Source organism: Phacochoerus africanus, chromosome 15 (assembly GCF_016906955.1).
Source record: "Phacochoerus africanus isolate WHEZ1 chromosome 15, ROS_Pafr_v1, whole genome shotgun sequence".
In the NCBI taxonomy this organism is placed as follows: Eukaryota; Metazoa; Chordata; class Mammalia; order Artiodactyla; family Suidae; genus Phacochoerus; species Phacochoerus africanus.
The window spans coordinates 76,509,055-76,528,773 of NC_062558.1; the positions used below are offsets into that span (position 1 = coordinate 76,509,055).

The following is a 19,719-nucleotide window of genomic DNA, read 5'->3' on the forward strand; positions in this document are numbered from 1 at the left end:
ACTTATGTATATCCTTATGACCCAGCAATTCTGCTCCTAGCCATATACCCAGAGGATGTGCATACATCAGTGCACCAAAAGACATAAAGAATATTCACTACAGAATTATTAGCCAAATCTGGAAATAGCCCAAATGGCCTTTTTGGAATACTCGTACAGTAGATTCAAGTAATGGATACATAGATATGCAGTGATGAAAAATAACTAACTACTGCTATCCTCAACAACATAGACAAATCTTATACATGTAATGTTAAGCAGCAAAAGCCAAATTCAAATTAATAAATGCTGTATGGTTCCATTAATGTAAAATCCAGGCCTTTATCAGAAAATAAAATCTAACCTTCTTGCCAGCCCCCAGGAAAAGCTTTTTGAGAGAAAAGATGTTTGTTGAAGACTGTTTAAAGGATAAACAGTTTGCTTTTTCTTTCTTTTCAGTAATTTGGAAATTTTGTAAACAGAAAATTATAGAGAATTATACAGAAATACCACCCATAGTTTAAATATTTGAATTTTGCCATATTTGTACCAGCTCTTTTTTACTAAGAAGATAAATAATAAATATATAGTGCAATACAATAAAGTTAATGCTGCCTTTGTTCCCATCCCCAGTTCCAAAACTCTTTCTCCCCAGAGATTATTACCATAAAAATGATATCTTTACCATATATTTAGTGTTTAAATATATTATGTATACCATATTAACGTGAAAAGGAAAACAATAGCATGCATGTGTATATTTCTTTTAAACTTACATACAGACTACTGTAATTTGCTTATCCTTCTATAATTTACTTTTTAAATTGGATTTATTAACTTGTAGATCTATTAATAGCTTTTAATTCTAAATGAACTTTATTGTATGAATGTCCATCATATTTATGCTGTTTTAATTTACAGTCTTAAATCAAGCTGACTCTGCCAAAAAAGATTGACTTTACTCAATTATATTTTAAGATGATAAAGACAGATTCATGTTTTATCAAAGAATGATGTAAGAAACAATCTTATGAAATTTCTTATTTAATCTAATACCCAGAATTTGGGGAGGAACTTCATATCCACTATTATTACTCAGAGCTTCCTATGTAAAATGCTGCATCAGGAATTTCTTTTAGAACTTTGTGTTAGAAAATATGTTCCCTATCCTGACAAATTGTTGTGCTTTCTCCCTTATATTAATGAGAATTATCACTGATTGTGTTGTCTTCTTGTCTTGGGGCCTAGGAGGCCAGAATAGTTTTTTATTGTCGCTCTAACAAATTACAACAAACTTTGTGGCCTAACGTAAATTTATTATGTTAGAAGTCCAATACAGGTCTCACTGGGCTAAAAGGAAAGTGTCAGCAAGTCTCTGTTCCTCTCTGGAGGCTCCAAAGGAGAATCTGTTTCCTTGCCTTTTCCAGCTTCCAGAGGCTACACCCTTGCCTTGGCCACCTTCTCCTTCAGTGACGTTAAGGAGAGTTTCTTGGTCATTGTCATACTGGCACCTCTCTGGTTCTCTGTAGCCACATCTTCCTCTATTCGAAGGCCCCTGTGATAACATTGGTCCTATCTAGATAACCCAGGATAATCTCCCTATTTTAAACTCAGTTTATTGACACTCTTAATTCCATCTTCCAGCTTAATTTCCATTTGCCAAATAACATACCCGCAAATTCCAGAGATTAGGACACGGAGATCTTTTGTGGGGGGTGGAGAGGGCATTATTCTGGCTACCACAGAGACTTGGAGCCAAATATTGAACTTAATTTAGCCTCTATTTAGCTTTTGATGGCTTGTATCAAAACCTCTTTTATCCCAATCTTTATTTTCTAATATTTGTATTTTTCTTTCTCCTGGTTTTTAAACTTCAATTTCAGATTAAAAAAAAAAAAATGTACCACCATTTGTGGTGTGCTTGTGTTGTAGTCACCTCAAATTCTTTGTAGAACAGACCAAGGATAAATAAAATAATTCGAAAACTTAGACCTTGTGAATGTTGAGAAAATGAAGAGAATGATAGTGATAGTGGTAATAGGGACCTCTCTCTATGTACAGATAAGGATCTGCCGTCTCTCAGTTTCAGTCTCAACTGTGTAAAATTGTGGCTAGAATCATTAGCTAAGAGATTGGCCCCCCCTGTGATCTCTCAACAGGGGGAGAGATCAGCTAAAGTCAGAGAGACTGAGCTGAGGACCGTTCTGGGTTGAGTATTTTCAGCTTTGAATTATATATGAAAACCATCTTAACTGTCATATTTGGTCTTACCCATACTGCACTAAAACCTGTCATGACTATTATTCTTTTATATTAATTTTAAATAGTGTGTTCATTATCTGAAGTTACACTCTGAAAAGTTAGGAATATTTTCAAAAATCAAGCAAATTAAAATAATTCCCCTTCACTAAATAGAGTAAAAGGAGGGAAGTTTATCAAACTCATATCTATATGAGGCTGGAGTGTTAAAGATAAATAGTGTTTGTCTTATGGATGTTTTTAAATCTCCAGTTAATTAAAGGTGGATTTGTTTGTTTTATGGTATGGAAAAGCTGAAGGAAAACATTATCAGTCAGCTAGTGCATGATTCTGTTGCTTGTATTCCAGATTGAGATTTACAGTTTCACGGGACAATTACATTAGAATTGCAGACAGCATGTTTATTTTTTTTTTAGCTAGATAAAAAACAATGTCCATCAACAGATGATTGGATTCGGAAGATGTGGTATATATACACAGTGGAATACTACTCAGCCATAAAAAAGAATGACATAATGCCATTTGCAGCAACATGGATGGAACTAGAGAATCTCATACTGAGTGAAATGAGCCAGAAAGACAAAGACAAATACCATATGATATCACTTATAACTGGAATCTAATATCCAGCACAAATGAACATCTGCACAGAAAAGAAAATCATGGACTTGGAAAACAGACTTGTGGCTGCCTGATGGGAGAGGGAGGGAGTGGGAGGGATCGGGAGCTTGGGATTATCAGACACAATTTAGAATAGATTTACAAGGAGATCCTACTGAGTAGCATTGAGAACTATGTCTAGATATTCATGTTGCAACAGAACAAAGGGTGGGGAAAAAAATGTAATGTATACATGTAAGGATAACTTGATCCCCTTGCTGTACAGTGGGAAAATAAAATAAAAAAATAAAAATAATAATAATTTAGAAGATATGGAGTGTGTCTGTGTGTACATGCGTGCATGCAGTGGAATAGTACTCATCCATGAAAAAGAATGAAATAATGCCATTTTCAGCAACATGGATGGACCTAAAGTTTATCATACTAAGTGAAGCAAGTCAGAAAGAGAAAGACATAACATGTGATGTCAGTTATATGTGGAACCTAAAGAAAAAATGATTTTTTAAAAAAAGCACTTATTTACAAAATAGAAATAGATGCACAGACATAGAAAACTTATGGAGTTACTCAAGGGGTAGCAACAGAGTAGGGAAAGAGATAAATTAGGCGTTTGGGATTAACTTATACATGCTACTATATATAAAATAGATAAACACCAAGGACCTACTGTATAGCACAGAGAAGTATATTCAATATCTTGTGATAACCTGTAACGGAAAAGAATCTAAAAAAAAATATATATATATATAGATACATGTATAACTGAATCACTTTACTGTACACCTGAAACTAACACATTTAGTTCAATTAACTATACTTCAGTTTTAAAAATGGCTGAAAATAAATAAAAAGAAAATGGCTAAAAATAAATGAAAAAGGAATTATGAAACAAAACCAACTACTTTACTGTTACTTTCTCGTTGTAAGTTTTGGTTTTCTCATGGTATAAGTCTCTTATGCTTACACACATGAGGGAGGGGTGGTGGGGAGTGATTTCTATAGCAGCTATTGTGTCCCTCTCCTTGCAGAGAAATAAAAAGGGCCTGTAGTTATTTGTATTTGTGAGTGGTAACTACTTTCTTTTTCATTATTAGTTGAAGCTAAAGTGAAAACAAAAATTATAGAAGACCTTCTTTTGGTTTGAAGTCACTTACGTCATTAATATAAGGAAAATGTCTTACTACCACTCCCCCACTTTTTATTTTATCCTTAGCTAAGAAAAAATGAAGCAACTAAAAGAATGTAGAAGCAATATGGAGTAAAAGTTACTGAAATCTTATATATCACAATTTTCTCCTTCTGCCCTAAATTTTCTCTTGCATTTTAAAATTTTATTTATTTATTTATTCATTCATTCATTCATTTATTGCTTTTTTAGGGCCACCTATGCAGCATGTGGAAGTTCCCAGGGCGAGGGGTCTAATCAGAGCTGTAGCTGCTGGCCTGTGCCACAGCCACAGCAACGTGGGATCTGAGCCCTGTCTGCAGTCTACACCACAGCTCACATCAGTGCTCATTACCTGACCCACTGAAGGAGGCTAGGTATTGAACCCGCATCCTCATAGTTACTAGTCAGGTTTGTTACCACTGAGCCACAGCAGGAACTCCTTCTCTTGCATTTTAAAGGTTTCAGAAAAAATAAATAGGTCTGCTATATTTTACTTTAAAAAAGAGAGAAGAATACAAGAAAATATTTTGTTTATGCTAATTCTTTTTCTTTTTTATTTATGTTAATTCAGTTTATGTTAATTCTTTTTCTTTCTCAACTTTTATTTGGAAAACATTTTAAACCTACAGAAAAATTGCAGAAAAATTGATGAATCTATTCATCTATAATAGATTCATCAATTATTAATATTTTGCCGCATTTGCTTTATTTCTCTTTACACACACGTATATATGTACACATGCATATGGTTATTTCTTATTTTCTGATTTATTTGACAGTGTCAGACATCATAATCCTAAATGCTTCAGCCATGTTTTTCCTAAGAACAGTAACATTCTCCTGTTCTTGTTAAAAATACAGACTCTGATTTTACTTTTTCATGAATCCTGTCTATTACCTGTGCTTTATCAGCATTCGAGAACAAAGGAAGCGGTGAGGGGAATTATTAATAGCAGCCACCCACCTCCTAAGCTATTCACCACTATGCATCTTTCAGAAACCAAGTGTGAAAATGAAAGATAGAGACTGATTTTCAAACCTAAATAAGTGTAAAGTACTTGATGGACAAGGCCCCTGTAGCATTAAAAGTAAGCCTAATTTGTTGAGATAGCCCATACAGTTGAATCATTTCCCCAAATACCTATTGGTATTTATATTCATAAAGTCATAGACTTTCAGAGTTGGAAGAGCCTTACCGTGTATATTGTATAACTCATTCGTTTTAAAGATTAAAGAACTAAAGTTCAAAGTCACACAACTAGAGATGAGACTAGAATCTAGCTTTTCAAACTCTTAATGCAGTATTCTTTCTGTAATGCCATGTTGCTTTTCCCCATGAGCCTTTGTTGCTTATGCTGGAGTCTTGATAAATGAGAAAGGTAGAATGTCTGAGACTACTATCCCTAACTAATGAATGTACTCCTTCAATCTCATTTGAATGAACTATAGCAGTGCTTCTCAAAATTTAAGGTTCTTGCAAATTTCCTGGTCATATTGTTAAAATGCAGATTATGACTCAGTAAGTCTGAGGTAGGACCTGAGAATCTGTAGTTATAACATGTTCATCAGATGCTGATGCTATAGAGCCATGAACTGCATATGAGTAGCAGTTATCTAGAACCAGCATAGAAATCTCATAGACCCCAGCTACCAGCAAAGTAGAAAAACAAAGTATTTGTTAGCGAAAGTATAGAGAATAATATAACTAACACCTCTTTACTTATCATCAAGCCAAAATAAAATACTTTTAAAAGTTGTTGATTTCCTAACTTTTATGCCACCTTAGAGAAGGGGAGTTTTATCTCAATACAATAATTTATAGATACAACTTCCTATTTCCCCAGTATTGTTATATATACTGAGATTCCACAGGTATTAATGATACTATGGAAGAAAATATTAATTCAGGTGATGAAAAGAACCACAGCCAAATTGAACCATCAATCAATATGCAAGCAATGAAATTACATTTTTACCCTCAATAAAAACATCTTTTAAACCAGCTGTGTTTATTCACTTAACAAATACTGAGAGTTCACATTACCATGTAGTTTCCATTATAATTTCATTCCCTTGTATCTAAGTATATATGCTGCTTTTAATTTTCTAAATGATTTTTTTGGAAGTTACAAATGCTAGGTTTTATAGGACAGTGAGTTTTTTAAGGACTTTGCATTTGAGTATTTTGTTGTTTATAATTAGCAGTACACTTAATGGCCATCTCAATACAACATGGAATACATTTGTATCTACAGCAGCTAAAAATAAAATAGACATTTTCATATATTTAAAGGAATTTGCCCTCTGATAATCTCCCAAAATGCTTATGGAAATAACTTACTTTCTTATTACTCAGAGTAGTTTAGCAGTAAAATATAAAGAAATTCTTAAATGTCAAAGGTATCGAGGTATAAGGAAGAAGACAACTCAATTAGATAAATATTTATTAAGCTTTTACTTTTTCCTCGTATATGAGAGTAGGATATAATATATAAAGACATGAAGGCAGTCCTCAGGGTGATCATTACGCTGAAGGGAAGGCAGGCATCTAAATGGATAATTAGAATACAGTGTGGCAAATGAAAACAGGTAAGGACAAAATCTAGGAACAGTGCAGGAAGGAGTTAGAGAATATAATACATTTTAAAACATTTAAACTATGAGAATTAGGAATTTCTGAAAAAGGGAAGGATGGATAGAGAACATAATGTAGAATCTAGATGAAAGGTATAGAAGGGTGTTCACTGTAGAATTCAACTTTGAGTATGTTTGAAGTTTCATAGTGTCAGATAAAATAATAGTTGTAAAAAACAGGTAGGATGTTACAGAGGGGCCACAGTTTTTACCTTTCTTGTGAATGTAGGTTCTTAATAAATAGAATGAAAGGAACAAAATAGAAAAGAACCTATTCACTGTGGGGAAAGTGGTAGTTGTCACTTAAGAAAAGCAGAAATACCTTCTGCTGGTATCATTAATGTGACTGTCATGAGACTCAAAAGAGTAGAATTGCATCTGTTAAGGAAAATGTAGCAACCTTCAGGGTGTAAACACATTCCAACTGTAGATGTAGAAATCGCCTCAGATACTAGGGTCTAGACTACACAATGAAATTTTAGTAGATACTGGACTGTAGTTCTTATCCATTATAAACCACAGGGTGTAATTTTGGTGTTATACCGAAATCTTAGAAACATTGTTTATCAATGAAGATAATTTGTGCCAAATATCTTAGTGATATACAAGAAATATCACTAATGTTTTCAATCTTAGAACCTAGATATTGATTTCAAAACCTCATATAAGAGAATTTGCTGTAATGAGCATTTCTTGTTAAATGGATAAATATTTGTATTTGGATTAAAAAGTGACCTTTGTAATTGTTCATACTTCATTGAATGATATGATATACAACTAGTTATGGTGAAGGTTTGAGTGCTCTGATTATTTTAGTTTATTTCTGTGTCAGCAGTGAAGATTTTATAGCTAAGTTCTTGCTTTGTATGCTTTTATATACATTATATGCATGTATGCTATTGTGTACCTGTATCTTTATATACATTTGATCCTCAAAGCACTGTGAGTTGTTGAACATGTATTACTATTAAAATAATCTTATTGATGATTTGGGAGGTAGATGATTTCCTAATTAGAAAACTAATGTCGAAAGGTGCAACAAAAAGTCCTTCATATTGCCTTGTTTTGTAAATGTGAAATTCTCTTGGAAATCAAAGGTCTATAAATTGAATCATGGACTTCCATTATGAAGTAACAATATCGTCAAATGGGGAAATGCTGCAAATTTATAATAAAATGTAGGAACCATTTTAAATTACATATTCAAGGAGAAAATAATTTTCTAATATTAAACTATTATATAATTTAACTCAAAATATAAGTACCAATTTCACTTAAACTATATCAGAAACTTTGCTTCCTTAGTTATTGAAAGAAGAATGAAATAAGCTCTATAATTAGTCAAAGCCTTTACATATTTTTTATGGTTCTTTCTGAAGAGATTCTCTTTTAAACCTTCAGATTTCTACCTTAAACATCATAAGGTGTATATGTTATATAATATCTCTTTGGAGATAAGCGTGGCTTTTGAAATGCATGAAACATTAAATTCTTTTTAGTGGGAAACAGTCCCTTAAAGAGGTTGATTTGAGTTTTGTTCTGAATAGCTTAAATATTGGTAGACTATTAGTCATTCAAATGTTGTCACATTTATATTGTCGCTTATCCTTAAATGAAATCAGCCTTATGAAATAGTTGTCATTGCTATTTTTAGTTTAACAGATGGGAAAACTGAGACTTTGGGGTTGAAATTCATGAATTCAGCTGGCCCCAACACTTGTAACTGCAGTGTTTCCCCTATATCAGATCTTGAAGGTTTGAAGCCATGGTGCTTCTTTTATTTGTTTACTTATCTTATTTTTCATTTTTTTTTTTATGTCTGTACCGTAGCCTATGGAAGTTCCCAGGCCAGGGTTGAAACCAAGCCCCTGCTGCAACCTATGCCACAGCTGTGGCAATGCCAGATCCTTTAACCCACTATGCTGGGCCAGAGATTGAACTCAAACCTCTGCAGTGACCCAAGCTGCTGCAGTCAGGCTCTTAACCCACTGCGCCACAGCCGAAACTCGCATGGTGCTTATTTTAGTGTATTGGTGGAGTTGAAATCATGAAAAATTATTGCTGATGTAATGCTTCAACAGTTTTATCGTGTTGAGGATATGGACAAAACTGATGTCAAATTGTAGAAGATGTTATAGATATGTCTTGCTTTAGAACAAATGAAAGAGTTTTACACTATTAATCCTAGTATGATTGTAAGCACTGGCTTCTAGAGAGAGGTTTGGCAGAGTTGTTGAAATCTAGGTACTCTGGTCTTAAAGAAGAAAAGCTTTTGGAACATGTATTGAAAGCATCTGTTCTCATAAGCATTACTTGTTACACTAGGGGAAATGTAACAGGGTGTTATCATTTGACATATCTAAACTCATGGTATAGTGGGGCTGTGGACAAATATATAAACATAATTATTCCATTTAAAACTTTTTGATACGATTAATATAGTATTTTTATATTTAGTTTAACATAGGTAATAGCTATTTGTTTTCTAATGAAATTTGGTCCCAAGATTTTCATAAAGGAAACTGGGTTAATGAGGAAGTACTTTTTTCTCTTTCTTTTGTTCTCTCTTTCTTTCTTTTTTCTATTTCTCTGACTCTGGTCCAGTGTCTAACTGGCTGTGAATATTTAGGGGATATTGACAGGTTATGTAGACTTGACAGTCTTACCAGGTTGCTGGCAGGAATATATTGCTGAGTTTGCTCTTCTGAACAATGAAAGGTGAGTGTAGGGGAAATTGCATAATTTATGATAGAACTAAAGGATTTTAAAGTTACTTTTGACTTGAGTTTAATAATTTGCTCTTGGGGCATAGAATGCCTTTTTATAATACTAAAACTTGATTTTTTAATAAAATGATCTTGAATCTTACAACTTGGGGAAATTAAGTTACGGTGTTTTGTAGTCAGACTAAGTTGATAATGCTAGTATTTTTATTCTCCTGGGGTTAAGATTTAAGGGTAATGGGACTTCTCACTGTGGCTCAGTGGTAATGAACCTGACTAGCATCCATGAGGACGCAGGTTCCATCCCAGGCCTCGCTCGGTGGGTTAAGGATGTGGCATTGCTGTGAGCTGTGGTGTAGGTCGCAGACATGGCTCAGATCTGGCATTGCTGTGGCTATAGTGTAGGCTGGCAGCTACAGCTCCAACTCGACCCCTAGTCTGGGAACTTCTGTATGCCTCAGGTGTGGCCCTAAAAAGACAAAAAATTAAATAATAATTTAATTTAAAGGTAATGGTCATAATACCAGAGCAGATGTTATGCTTTCCTTTATTTTCACTAGAATCCCTGTTTCTTCTAAAAGTTCTCAAGTTACTCATCAAAAATGTGGACTATCTCTTACCAAAAGTATAAACTTGTATTTTCTTTTCAAGGGATCATGTCAACACCAAATCACCTTGATCATTTGGAATTGACTGCCTAGAGATTTACTCTTTCTCTGATGATTTCTGCACATTCTTGAATATTTACTTTCTTGATCTTAATCTTGTTCTCTGCCTATGAAATTTAAAGATGTGAATAATACATGTCGTTTGTGTGAAAGTTTTTCTTTTTTAACTTCTCGGTATATTTTTTAAATATTTGGCATAAGTTAAGTATTTATGAAACTCTATTTTCTTGTGACTTATTAAGAATGTACAATTTAACTAACAAAATATATTCCGTATAGGGGAGTCATGGAATACAGTTTAGAATGCCAGTGGCCGTTTGGCTTGAGTACTTACAGTCCTTTCCTTATATTTTTTGTCTTTATTTTGTGTTTCTTTGTTGTTGTCACTGTTGCCATATTTCAAAAAAAAAAAAAAAAAAAGCAAGAGCAAAATCGTTTTTGTTTCTTTTGGTGTTATTCAACTATAGACTGTTATAAAGTTTAAAGAAAGGGACCTATATGTCTGTTTGTAAACATTTAATAAGTGATATTTTGTAATTGCCAGCATCATTATAGAAGTGACTGGGAAGGACTTTAGGAAGGTGAATTATCTCAAAACTACAGAGGTGGAATTCTACAGCAAAGGTCAACAAACATTTTCTTAAAGGGGCATATGGTAAATATTTGAGATTTTGTGGGCCATATGGTCTCTTTTGCAATCATTCAGCTCTCCTGCAACTACACAACTACTCAATTCTGCTGTTGTAGTTTGAAAGTAGATGAATGAGCTCTAGATAGTAAATAAGTGGGCTTGGTTGTGTTCTAGTAAAACTTTATTTACTAAAACAGGACTACCTGCCAACTTGTGTTCCATAGCATGCTAACAAATAGTATTCATAAACAACCATGTATTTATGTGGTTCTCTGACCTACAGAAATGTCTTTTATTACTGTACATAGTAATTATTTATTTATTTATTTATTATTTTTTTTTGTCTTTTCCTAGGGCCGCATTCATGGCATATGGAGGTTCCCAGGCTAGGGGTCGAATGGGAGCTGCAGCTGCTGGCCTGCACCACAGCCACAGCAATGCAGGATCCGAGCCACGTCTGCAACCTACACCACAGCTCACAGCAACACCGGATCCTTAACCCACTGAGTAAGGCCAGGGATCGAACCCGCAACCTCAGGGTTCCTAGTCGGATTCATTAACCACTGCGCCACGATGGGAACTCCTGTACATAGTAATTTATAAAGTCATAGAGGACAGAGGGTAAAATAACTTAAACATTTTAAATAAAAGCATCTTTGTAGAAGATAGCTAAGCATTCTAGAGCTATAGTTGAGCCAACAGAGACCTACAGAAGATGGTTAGTAGTATCGAGGCCTGGGTTCTAATCCTGATTCTGATAGGTGACTCTGAATAAGTCACTTTCCTTCTGTGAGTCTGTTTCCTCATTTATAGAATAAGACATAGGACTCTTCTTCCTTTGTCTTCCATCTCATTAGTGTTCAAGCTACTCCATGGAGCCTAAGGATTCCTTGGATTCCCGTAAGGGAGTTCAAGCAAAGGATTAGGATTGTAGGGTTTCCCAGCACACCCGTCTTTAACCAGAGCATCCTCGAATCTCTGAGTAGAATTTACTACAACTGAGTGTTTTGAAACTTGAAAAATCTGAACATGGCAGTCTACAGTAAAGTTGTTGTGTCCCTTAACTTAAAGGTTCTCAGTTACCGTGTCGAAACATTAATGTGTCATGACCAGCCATGAAGACTCAAGTAATTTTAAATGATTGTTAGTACATAGTCTCACCTCTGTGTGGTCTCTTAAGCTGGTAAGAGGTGGGAATTAATGATACCAATATGAGGGATGTTAAGTCTGTTATACATAGCAATGTATAAGGTATGTCTTATCATAGAGTCCTAAATGATTTTTCTTTAGGCTAATAGAGTGGAATGTAGTATCTGGCTCTGAGGCTAGTATGTTGGTTTTTAGTCAGTATGTATTCTTTTCCTCCTCCTTTAATACTTTTTGGGGCTAGGAAAGTAAAGGGTACAAAGGAATTAATTAAGCATTTGGCAAGTCAGAAACATACACAGTATCTTTTCAGAAACTTAGTTTAGTTGTGAGAGCCTATATTCTAAACCTAAATCCACAATGGCACTACTCTTTGAGGAAGTAGTAAAGGTGGATATTAGTGTGAGTTCCTTCTAATATTCAGAAGGTGGTAGTGATTAAGGACTCAGGAGTGAAATTACTTGACCAAATTAAAAAAAAAAATGTAGGAGGAGAGTGAGGAGCTCCCTGGTGGCTCAGCAGGTTAAGGATCCAGTGTTGTTCCTCTTGTGGCTCAGGTCACTGCTATGGCACAGATTTGATCCCTGACCCGGGAACTTTGCATGCTATGGGTGTGGCCAAAAAAAGGAAGAGTGAACAGAAAGACTAGATGTCTACCCAGTAACAGTAAATTCCTGAGGTGACTACTTAATAACTATCTTATACCTAGTAAAAGAAATGAAGGAAATGCAGATCTAAAAGCTAGCAAGAGGAGCAAGAAGCAAGAAAGTTTAGACTTGACAGCACTTAAAACTGGTATTAAGTGTTTTAAAAACTAGATGAAAAACAGTTTGTGTGGTGTGTGTATATGTAAATGTGTTTGTATGAAATCTTGAAAATAAACCAGTTTGTTCATCACCATCATACCAAGATGATAGGAGTTTGAGAGCCTCTTTTTTTAAATCTGTATTTTTAGATTTTTCTGTAAAGAATACATATTTAAATAATTAAAAGCTATTACACACACACACACACACACACACACGCACACACACGCACACACACATATAACATTTGTTGTTGTATCCTAACAATGGATGTATCCTTTTTGTATTTTCTAGGTGCACCAGCGGCTCTCTTCTTGGCAGAATTTGGGAGTCGTTTATTGCAGTACTGTTGTGCCCTCTGATGGTGAGTTTTGGCAACTCCATTTTTTATTGCTAATGCTTTTTTTCTCTTTAATTCAGTGTTTCCTATTCCCTGTCTGACATATACATTCACAAACTATACTCTTTCACTTAAGATGTGCTTGAAGTCAGAGAGAGGAGATGGGAGGCTAGAGGAGAAATAAAATTTGAACAAGGATCTAGTGAATTTAGAGGAGAAATCAGGAGGAAAAACTAATAGACTCCAACAAGTTTTCATACATCATGGAATAATACTATCTACTCCTTTCATTTATGTTTTAAACAAACTGGGAAAATCACAGAAATGCCATCTTTGGTACTTCCTAACCATTGAGTCTTTATATTATGGGTAATGATCAAACCCTCCAGCTCCTTCGTGGCATCGGAGCCTAGACAGAAGCGGTTCAGAGTCTGAAACCTCTTGCCCTTCTTTGCCTTTTCTTCCCTTAGGCTCAGGGCTATAATACTCTTCTTTGATGTGAGAAAAAAGTGAACAGATGCTTGGGGACCATATATAGCCGTTTATGAAAGTCCATGGTGCTGCAAATTGGCAGGAGAATCTAAGCTTCTGTTGTATTTATAGTAGTGGAGGAGATATGTTTACAACTCTTCCTGTCATTTCTTTTACCCAGCATTGCACGTTTATAGTTTAGATTATTTGCTTACAGTTGACTATTAAATATATTTTCTCTGTACAAAGTTTAGTTTGATAGAACTGTAATTAACTTCAGCTTTCTAAACATTAATTCATAGGCATAGCAACCATTGAAAGGGCACCCTGCACATTTACATAGACACCTGAAATTGAAGAAACCTCAGGTGCATTTATTTGAAAGTGCCGGGATCTCCTGTCTTTAATCAGTATAGATATTTTCAGTGTTATCAGAACCCCTCCCAAAGTTGTTTAGATATATAAACAGGGTGCTCATATTTGCTGAATAACCTAGATTTGAAGGAACTATCCATTTGTGATTACTCTTTTGTAGTATGGAAAGGTTGAAAGGAAAATGAGGCCATAATCAAAACAGTGAAAAATAGTAGCTGGATTTCTTTTTCCTCCATCTTAGAGACATAAAGAGGTGATAAAATAATATCAGTGTACAAATTAAAAAGCAGCACTTGGCACTTCGTTATAGCTGAGGACAGTAGTTGTGTTGCCCTTAGTCAAAACTCAGTATGTATGTAGATGCCAGTACCTCCTACATGACCAGGAGCCAGAGGCCCATAATACCACCTGCCCATGCCACCTACTCTTTCCCTCCTTAGGCCCCTCCAAAGCAGTAGATGGGTATCACTCTTGCCCCTAGAACTGTCTTGGCCCACTAAATAGCCAGAGAGGGGCTTTCCACTGCCATGTCTGCACCTTTCCCAGGTCCTATTACTATCCTCCATTACCAATGCAGGTGACATCATTGGATGGTTTCATTAGAGAGAGAGAATTTCTCCCAGTATAAAGAATACTTTTCATAGCGATGAATCCTCTCAGTTAATTCTAAACTAGTAGCATTTCATTTTCAAATTTCTTGCTTTTACAGTATTGTCTGAAATTTTTATCTATTCAGTGTCTATATATAAATATTTGGTAAGTTATATATATTCAGTGGCAACTAAGTCACACTACAACAGGACACTTGTGCCAGTAGTTATGATATTCAGTAGCAAATAATTTAAACTAATGAATTCCTCCTGAAATATATATATTGTTAATTTTACCACATACCACAGTTATTATTATCCTATATACTAATGTGTGTAAAAAATTTTCAGTAATGTAACCATGGTACAGTTGTACTGGGTTATCTGGCTGAATTTTTCACAGGACATAAATGCCAGTATGTTGCCTTTACACTGTATGAGCGGTTTTTTACAAAAGTATTTTTACAAAAGTAAAGGGATACATGCTTAAAAAAAAAAAAAAAATTCTCCCCAAATTCCTACCGATAATACTATTGCCCTCCTTAAAAAAAAATCAACTCATATTACTAGTTATCAAGAAATAGAAGCAGAAGATTATTTGACTTAATGCATTTCAGTGTTTTTACTACCCCTAAATTATATACCTTTCTTATTTGTACATATAGTTTAATTTTACCTTAGCCTGGTACAGCATGTAAGAAAACTCTGCTTAACGCTACTTCAGTAGAATTTAGCCACCAATAGTAAATGTCTCTACCATCATTCATTGCTCCTTGTTATGACTGCTGGGTCATAGTCTATATCAAATGTGGGCTTGACCCTGTTTTTTGTTTTTTTGTTTGTTTTTTTAAGTACAAGGTCTAAAATACCATATTGTGTAGTTGTGATATTTATATGCCTAGTATAGAGTATATGTACCTAGGAGTTCTTGCTGTGTTGCAGTTGGTTCAAAATCTGACTCCAGGGGCATGGGCCACTGCAGAGGTGTGGGTTCGATCTCTGACCTGGGGCAGTGGATTAAAGGATTCGATGTTGCCACAGCTGCTGCAGGGCCCAGATTCAATCCCTGGCCTGGGAACTTCTATATGCTGCAGGTGTGGCCTGGGGGGAAAAAAAGAATTTAAAACGAATATATACCTATTATATACTGCTTCTCAGTAATTGTTTGTTACCTAGTTATGACTATGATAGCTGAGGTAAAAAACATAGATTATTTTAAATGTTTAACCTCCCTACCGAAGCAATCTAAAAGGTTCTTACTTCTCCTTATGTCATTAAATGCTTTAGAGGATTTAATGAAAGCTCTAGCTTCTCTCTCTAGAAAAAATCTTATCTAGAACTTGAGAAATATTATGTATAATTTCTTAGTGACAAACACTCTCTCAAACCAACTCATGGAACCCCTGGTCTCATGAACCTCAACTCTGGAACTGCTTTTGCTACACTGCATGCAAGCACACATGCACATGCCTGTGCCCACGCCCTGTTCCCTTTCATGAGAGGCATTGTGCTTAGAGGTTAAGTATCAAGCTCTGGAGTCAAGATGTGCATCCCAGTTGCACCACTTAACCAACCTTTAACCTTAGGCATAGTAATTAACTTTGAAAAACCTTCTCTCTCATTTGTGAAATAGATGAAATAGAAGATAATAATGATTACCTCTTGCAAGAGAAAAAATATACTTACCTACAGAAATAGTACTTACCCACCAGAAACTCTTTACTCTATCAAGAGTGTTTGTGATAGTGTCAAAGACCCCTAAAAAAAAAAATTGTGGTTTGGGGCTTCTCATTTTAATTTTTCTATGCCCTAGATCTTTAATTGTAAAGTGACTAAAATTTTTATGATTGTATGGTTTATAACTTATTTAGAGGTCTTTAGAGCCTTCAGGGGTTCCCTCCTTATTTTTATTATTATTATTATTATTATTGCTTTTGGGAGCCACACCCACAGCACATGGCAGTTCCCAGGCTAGATGTGGAGTTGGAGCTATAGCTGCTGGCCTACACCACAGCTCACAGCAATGCCGGATCCCCGACCCACTGAGCAAGGCCAGGGATGGAAACCGCATCCTCATGGATACTAGTCAGATTACATTGCTCCACAACAGGAGCTCCCCCTCCATATTACTGCAAGTTGAGGATGAGAGAGTAATTCTGCTATGGATAGGTTGTTTATAGAATTTATCATCCAACCCAGGACACTTTTGAGAGTAAGAGAGGGCAACCAGAGTTGTCCTGACAATTAAATAGCATAAGTGAGGACATATCTTCACTGTAGGGGAGCAGGAGTAAGAGCAAGGAAGATAGTAGTCTCTTATGACTGCCTTCATTTTTCTACCCAGAAATGTAATGCTACTCAATTAGCCTTGTATTGGGTATCATAGTAGAAAGTTGTGTCTATTTTGTAGTTGACAAAAAAAGTAAGATTTCCTTACAAAAAATTGCTTGAAGACAAATAATTTTAGTGATGAATGGTTATTGAAAATTCCTGTTTAATAATAAACAACTAGAGTTCCTGCTGTAGTGCAACAGGACTGGCAGTGTCTCTCTCTGAAGCACTGGAACGCTGGTTCAATCCCCAGCCTAGCATAGTGGGTTAAGGATCCGGTGTTGCCACAGCTACTGCAGCCAAAATAAATAAATAAGTAATAACAAATTAAAAAATAAACAACCGTCTGTCTAACCCAAATATAGATAATATATATAAATTCTTAATCTTAGTTAATGTCTGTGGGTGGTTTGGGAAACAGTATATATGTCCCAGCTTTTTTCTTTGTTTTTTTGTCCTGTTCGCTTTTAAAAGCTTTGTTGACAGGTATTTCGTATTTCCATAAAATTCAACTATCGTCATGCAAGTATGATAAAAATACAGCTTTATACTACTTCCTTCACCCCTAAAAGTTTTCTTGTTCTTGTTTTGCAATCAATCCCTGGTCCCAACTAAGCCCCAGGCAAACTCTAGTCTGCTTTTTCTATATACAGTTAAACCTTTTCTTAAAATGTCGTATAAATGGACTCATTGTCAAAAGACAATGTATAGTCTTTTGTTATCTAGCATCTTTTACATAACCTAATACTTTTAAGATTTGTCCATATTGTAACCTGGGTGCTAGTGAGATTGTTTCCACTGAGCCATGATGGAACTCCCCATATTGTAACATGTATTGTAGTTCTTTTTTTTTTCTTTCTTTCTTTTTTTCTCTTTCTTTTTTTCTTATATAATGATTTTTATTTTTTTCTATTATAGCTGGTTTACAGTATTCTGTCAGTTTTCTACTGTACAGCATGGTGACCCAGTTACACTTACATGTATTCTAGACTACTACTCAGCAATAACAATAAAGAACTACAATACATAGTGTTCTGCCTGTGTTTTCCTCTAGGAGTTTTATTGTATCTACTCTTACATCTAGGTCTTTAATTCATTTTGAGATTATTTTGTATTTTTGTATGCGATGTTGGAGAATCTTCTAATTTCATTCTTTGACATGTAGCTGTGCAAGTTTCCCATCACCACTTATTGAAGAAACTATCTTTTCTCCATTGTACATTCTTAGCTCCTTTGTTGTAGATTAATTGACTATAGGTATGTGGGTTTTTTCTGGGCTTTCTATTCTGTTCCATTGATCTATATGTTTGTTTTTGTGGCAGTACCATATTGTTTTGATGACTGTTACTTTGTAGTATGGTCTGAAGTCAGGGAGCATGATTCCTCCAGCACTTCTTCCTTCTCAAGATTTTTGTATCTATTTGAGGTCTTTGATGTTTCCACACAAATTTAAAATTTTCTTCCAGTTCAGTGAAAAATGCCATTGGTAATTTGATAGTGATTGCATTGGATCTGTAGATTGCCTTGGGTAGTATGGTCATTTTGACAATATTGGTTCTTTCAGCTCAAGAACATGGTATATCTTTCCAACTGTTTGTGTGGTCTTCAGGTTTTTTCATTGTTTGCTTAACCTTTTAAGGAAGTACACAACTGGTTTCCAAAGTGGCTGTCCCACTTTGCATTTCTATCAGCAATGTATAACTGTTCCAGTTTCCCCATGTCCTCCCCAACACTTGGTATGGTCATATCCTTTTTTTTTTTTTTTTTTGTCTTTTTAGGGCTGTAACCACAGCATAATGGAGGTTCCCAGGCTAGGGGTCAAATCAGAGCTGTAGCTGCTGGCCTATACCACAGCCATAGCAACACCAGATACGACCCATGTCTTCAACTTACACCACAGCTCACAGCAACAAGCTTAACCCAATGAACAAGGCCAGGGTTTGAACCTGAATTCTCATGGATACTAGTCAGATTCATTTCCACTGAGCCACAACGGGAATTCTGCTATGGTCAGTATTCTTGATTATAGACATTCTAGTGGACTTATAGTATTATTTCATTGTGGCTTTAATTTGTATTTCACTGATGACTAAGCCATTGAACATCTTTTAATATAATTATTAACCATTCAGATATTTTCTTTGATGAAGTGCCCAAACTTTGTGCCCATTTAAAAAAATTGACTTAGTATTGATTTGTAAGGGTTCTTTATATAGTTTAGAGTTTTTCCTGTTACATTTATTTATTTATTTTTCTTTTTAGGACTGCAGCTGTGGCATATGGAAGTTCCCAGACTAGGGGTCTAATTGAAGCTACAGCTGCCAGCCTATGCCAGAGCCACAGCAACACCAGATCCAAGAAGCATCTGTGACCTATGCCACAGCTCATGGCAATACCAGATCTTTAACCCCTGAACAAGGGCAGAGATCAAACCCTCAACCTCATGGTTCCTAGTTGGATTCACTTCCACTGTGCCATGACGGGAACTCCTCCTGTTACTTTTAAAATAGCTTTGGGGGGGAAGGGAAGTTTTTTTTTTTAAATCATGTTTTATTATTAATGTTCGCTTGTATACAATTGGAAATTATGTATTTATTTTCATCATATTGAGGTATAAACATACCTTACCAATATCTTTCATTCCAACTTTTAAAAACTGACAACAAAAAGGAAATGAAAGTAATGAAATCACCAAAAATGATAGAACAGAAAACCTCAGTATTTTAAGGTGGGCCTAGTTCTCACTAAGATAAATGTGAAGTTGGGAAAGCTGAAACACTTTCTTATTTTTCCATGTTTTTAATATATTCTACAGTTTGAATTTTTATGTAAGTAGAAGTTTCAGTTTGAAAATACCAAAATATGGTTGAACTTGTTCCATCACAAAAGCCTTTTTTGAAGGACTGTATAAAATTAACTCTCACATTGCTAAGAAAAACAGACACATGAACTTGGAAAGACGTTTAAGCTTTATGTG

General features: G+C 35.1%; 1 protein-coding gene across 1 annotated transcript in view; it reads left to right on the forward strand.

The window, feature by feature from the left end:
• MCU (mitochondrial calcium uniporter) overlaps window positions 1-19,719 on the forward strand; it is a 193,918-nt gene that overhangs the window by 140,364 nt on the left and 33,835 nt on the right. The window contains exon 2 of the mRNA XM_047759565.1: window positions 12,930-12,999. Coding sequence (XP_047615521.1) covers window positions 12,930-12,999 — 70 coding nt within the window. The remainder of the gene's footprint in view (window positions 1-12,929; window positions 13,000-19,719) is intronic.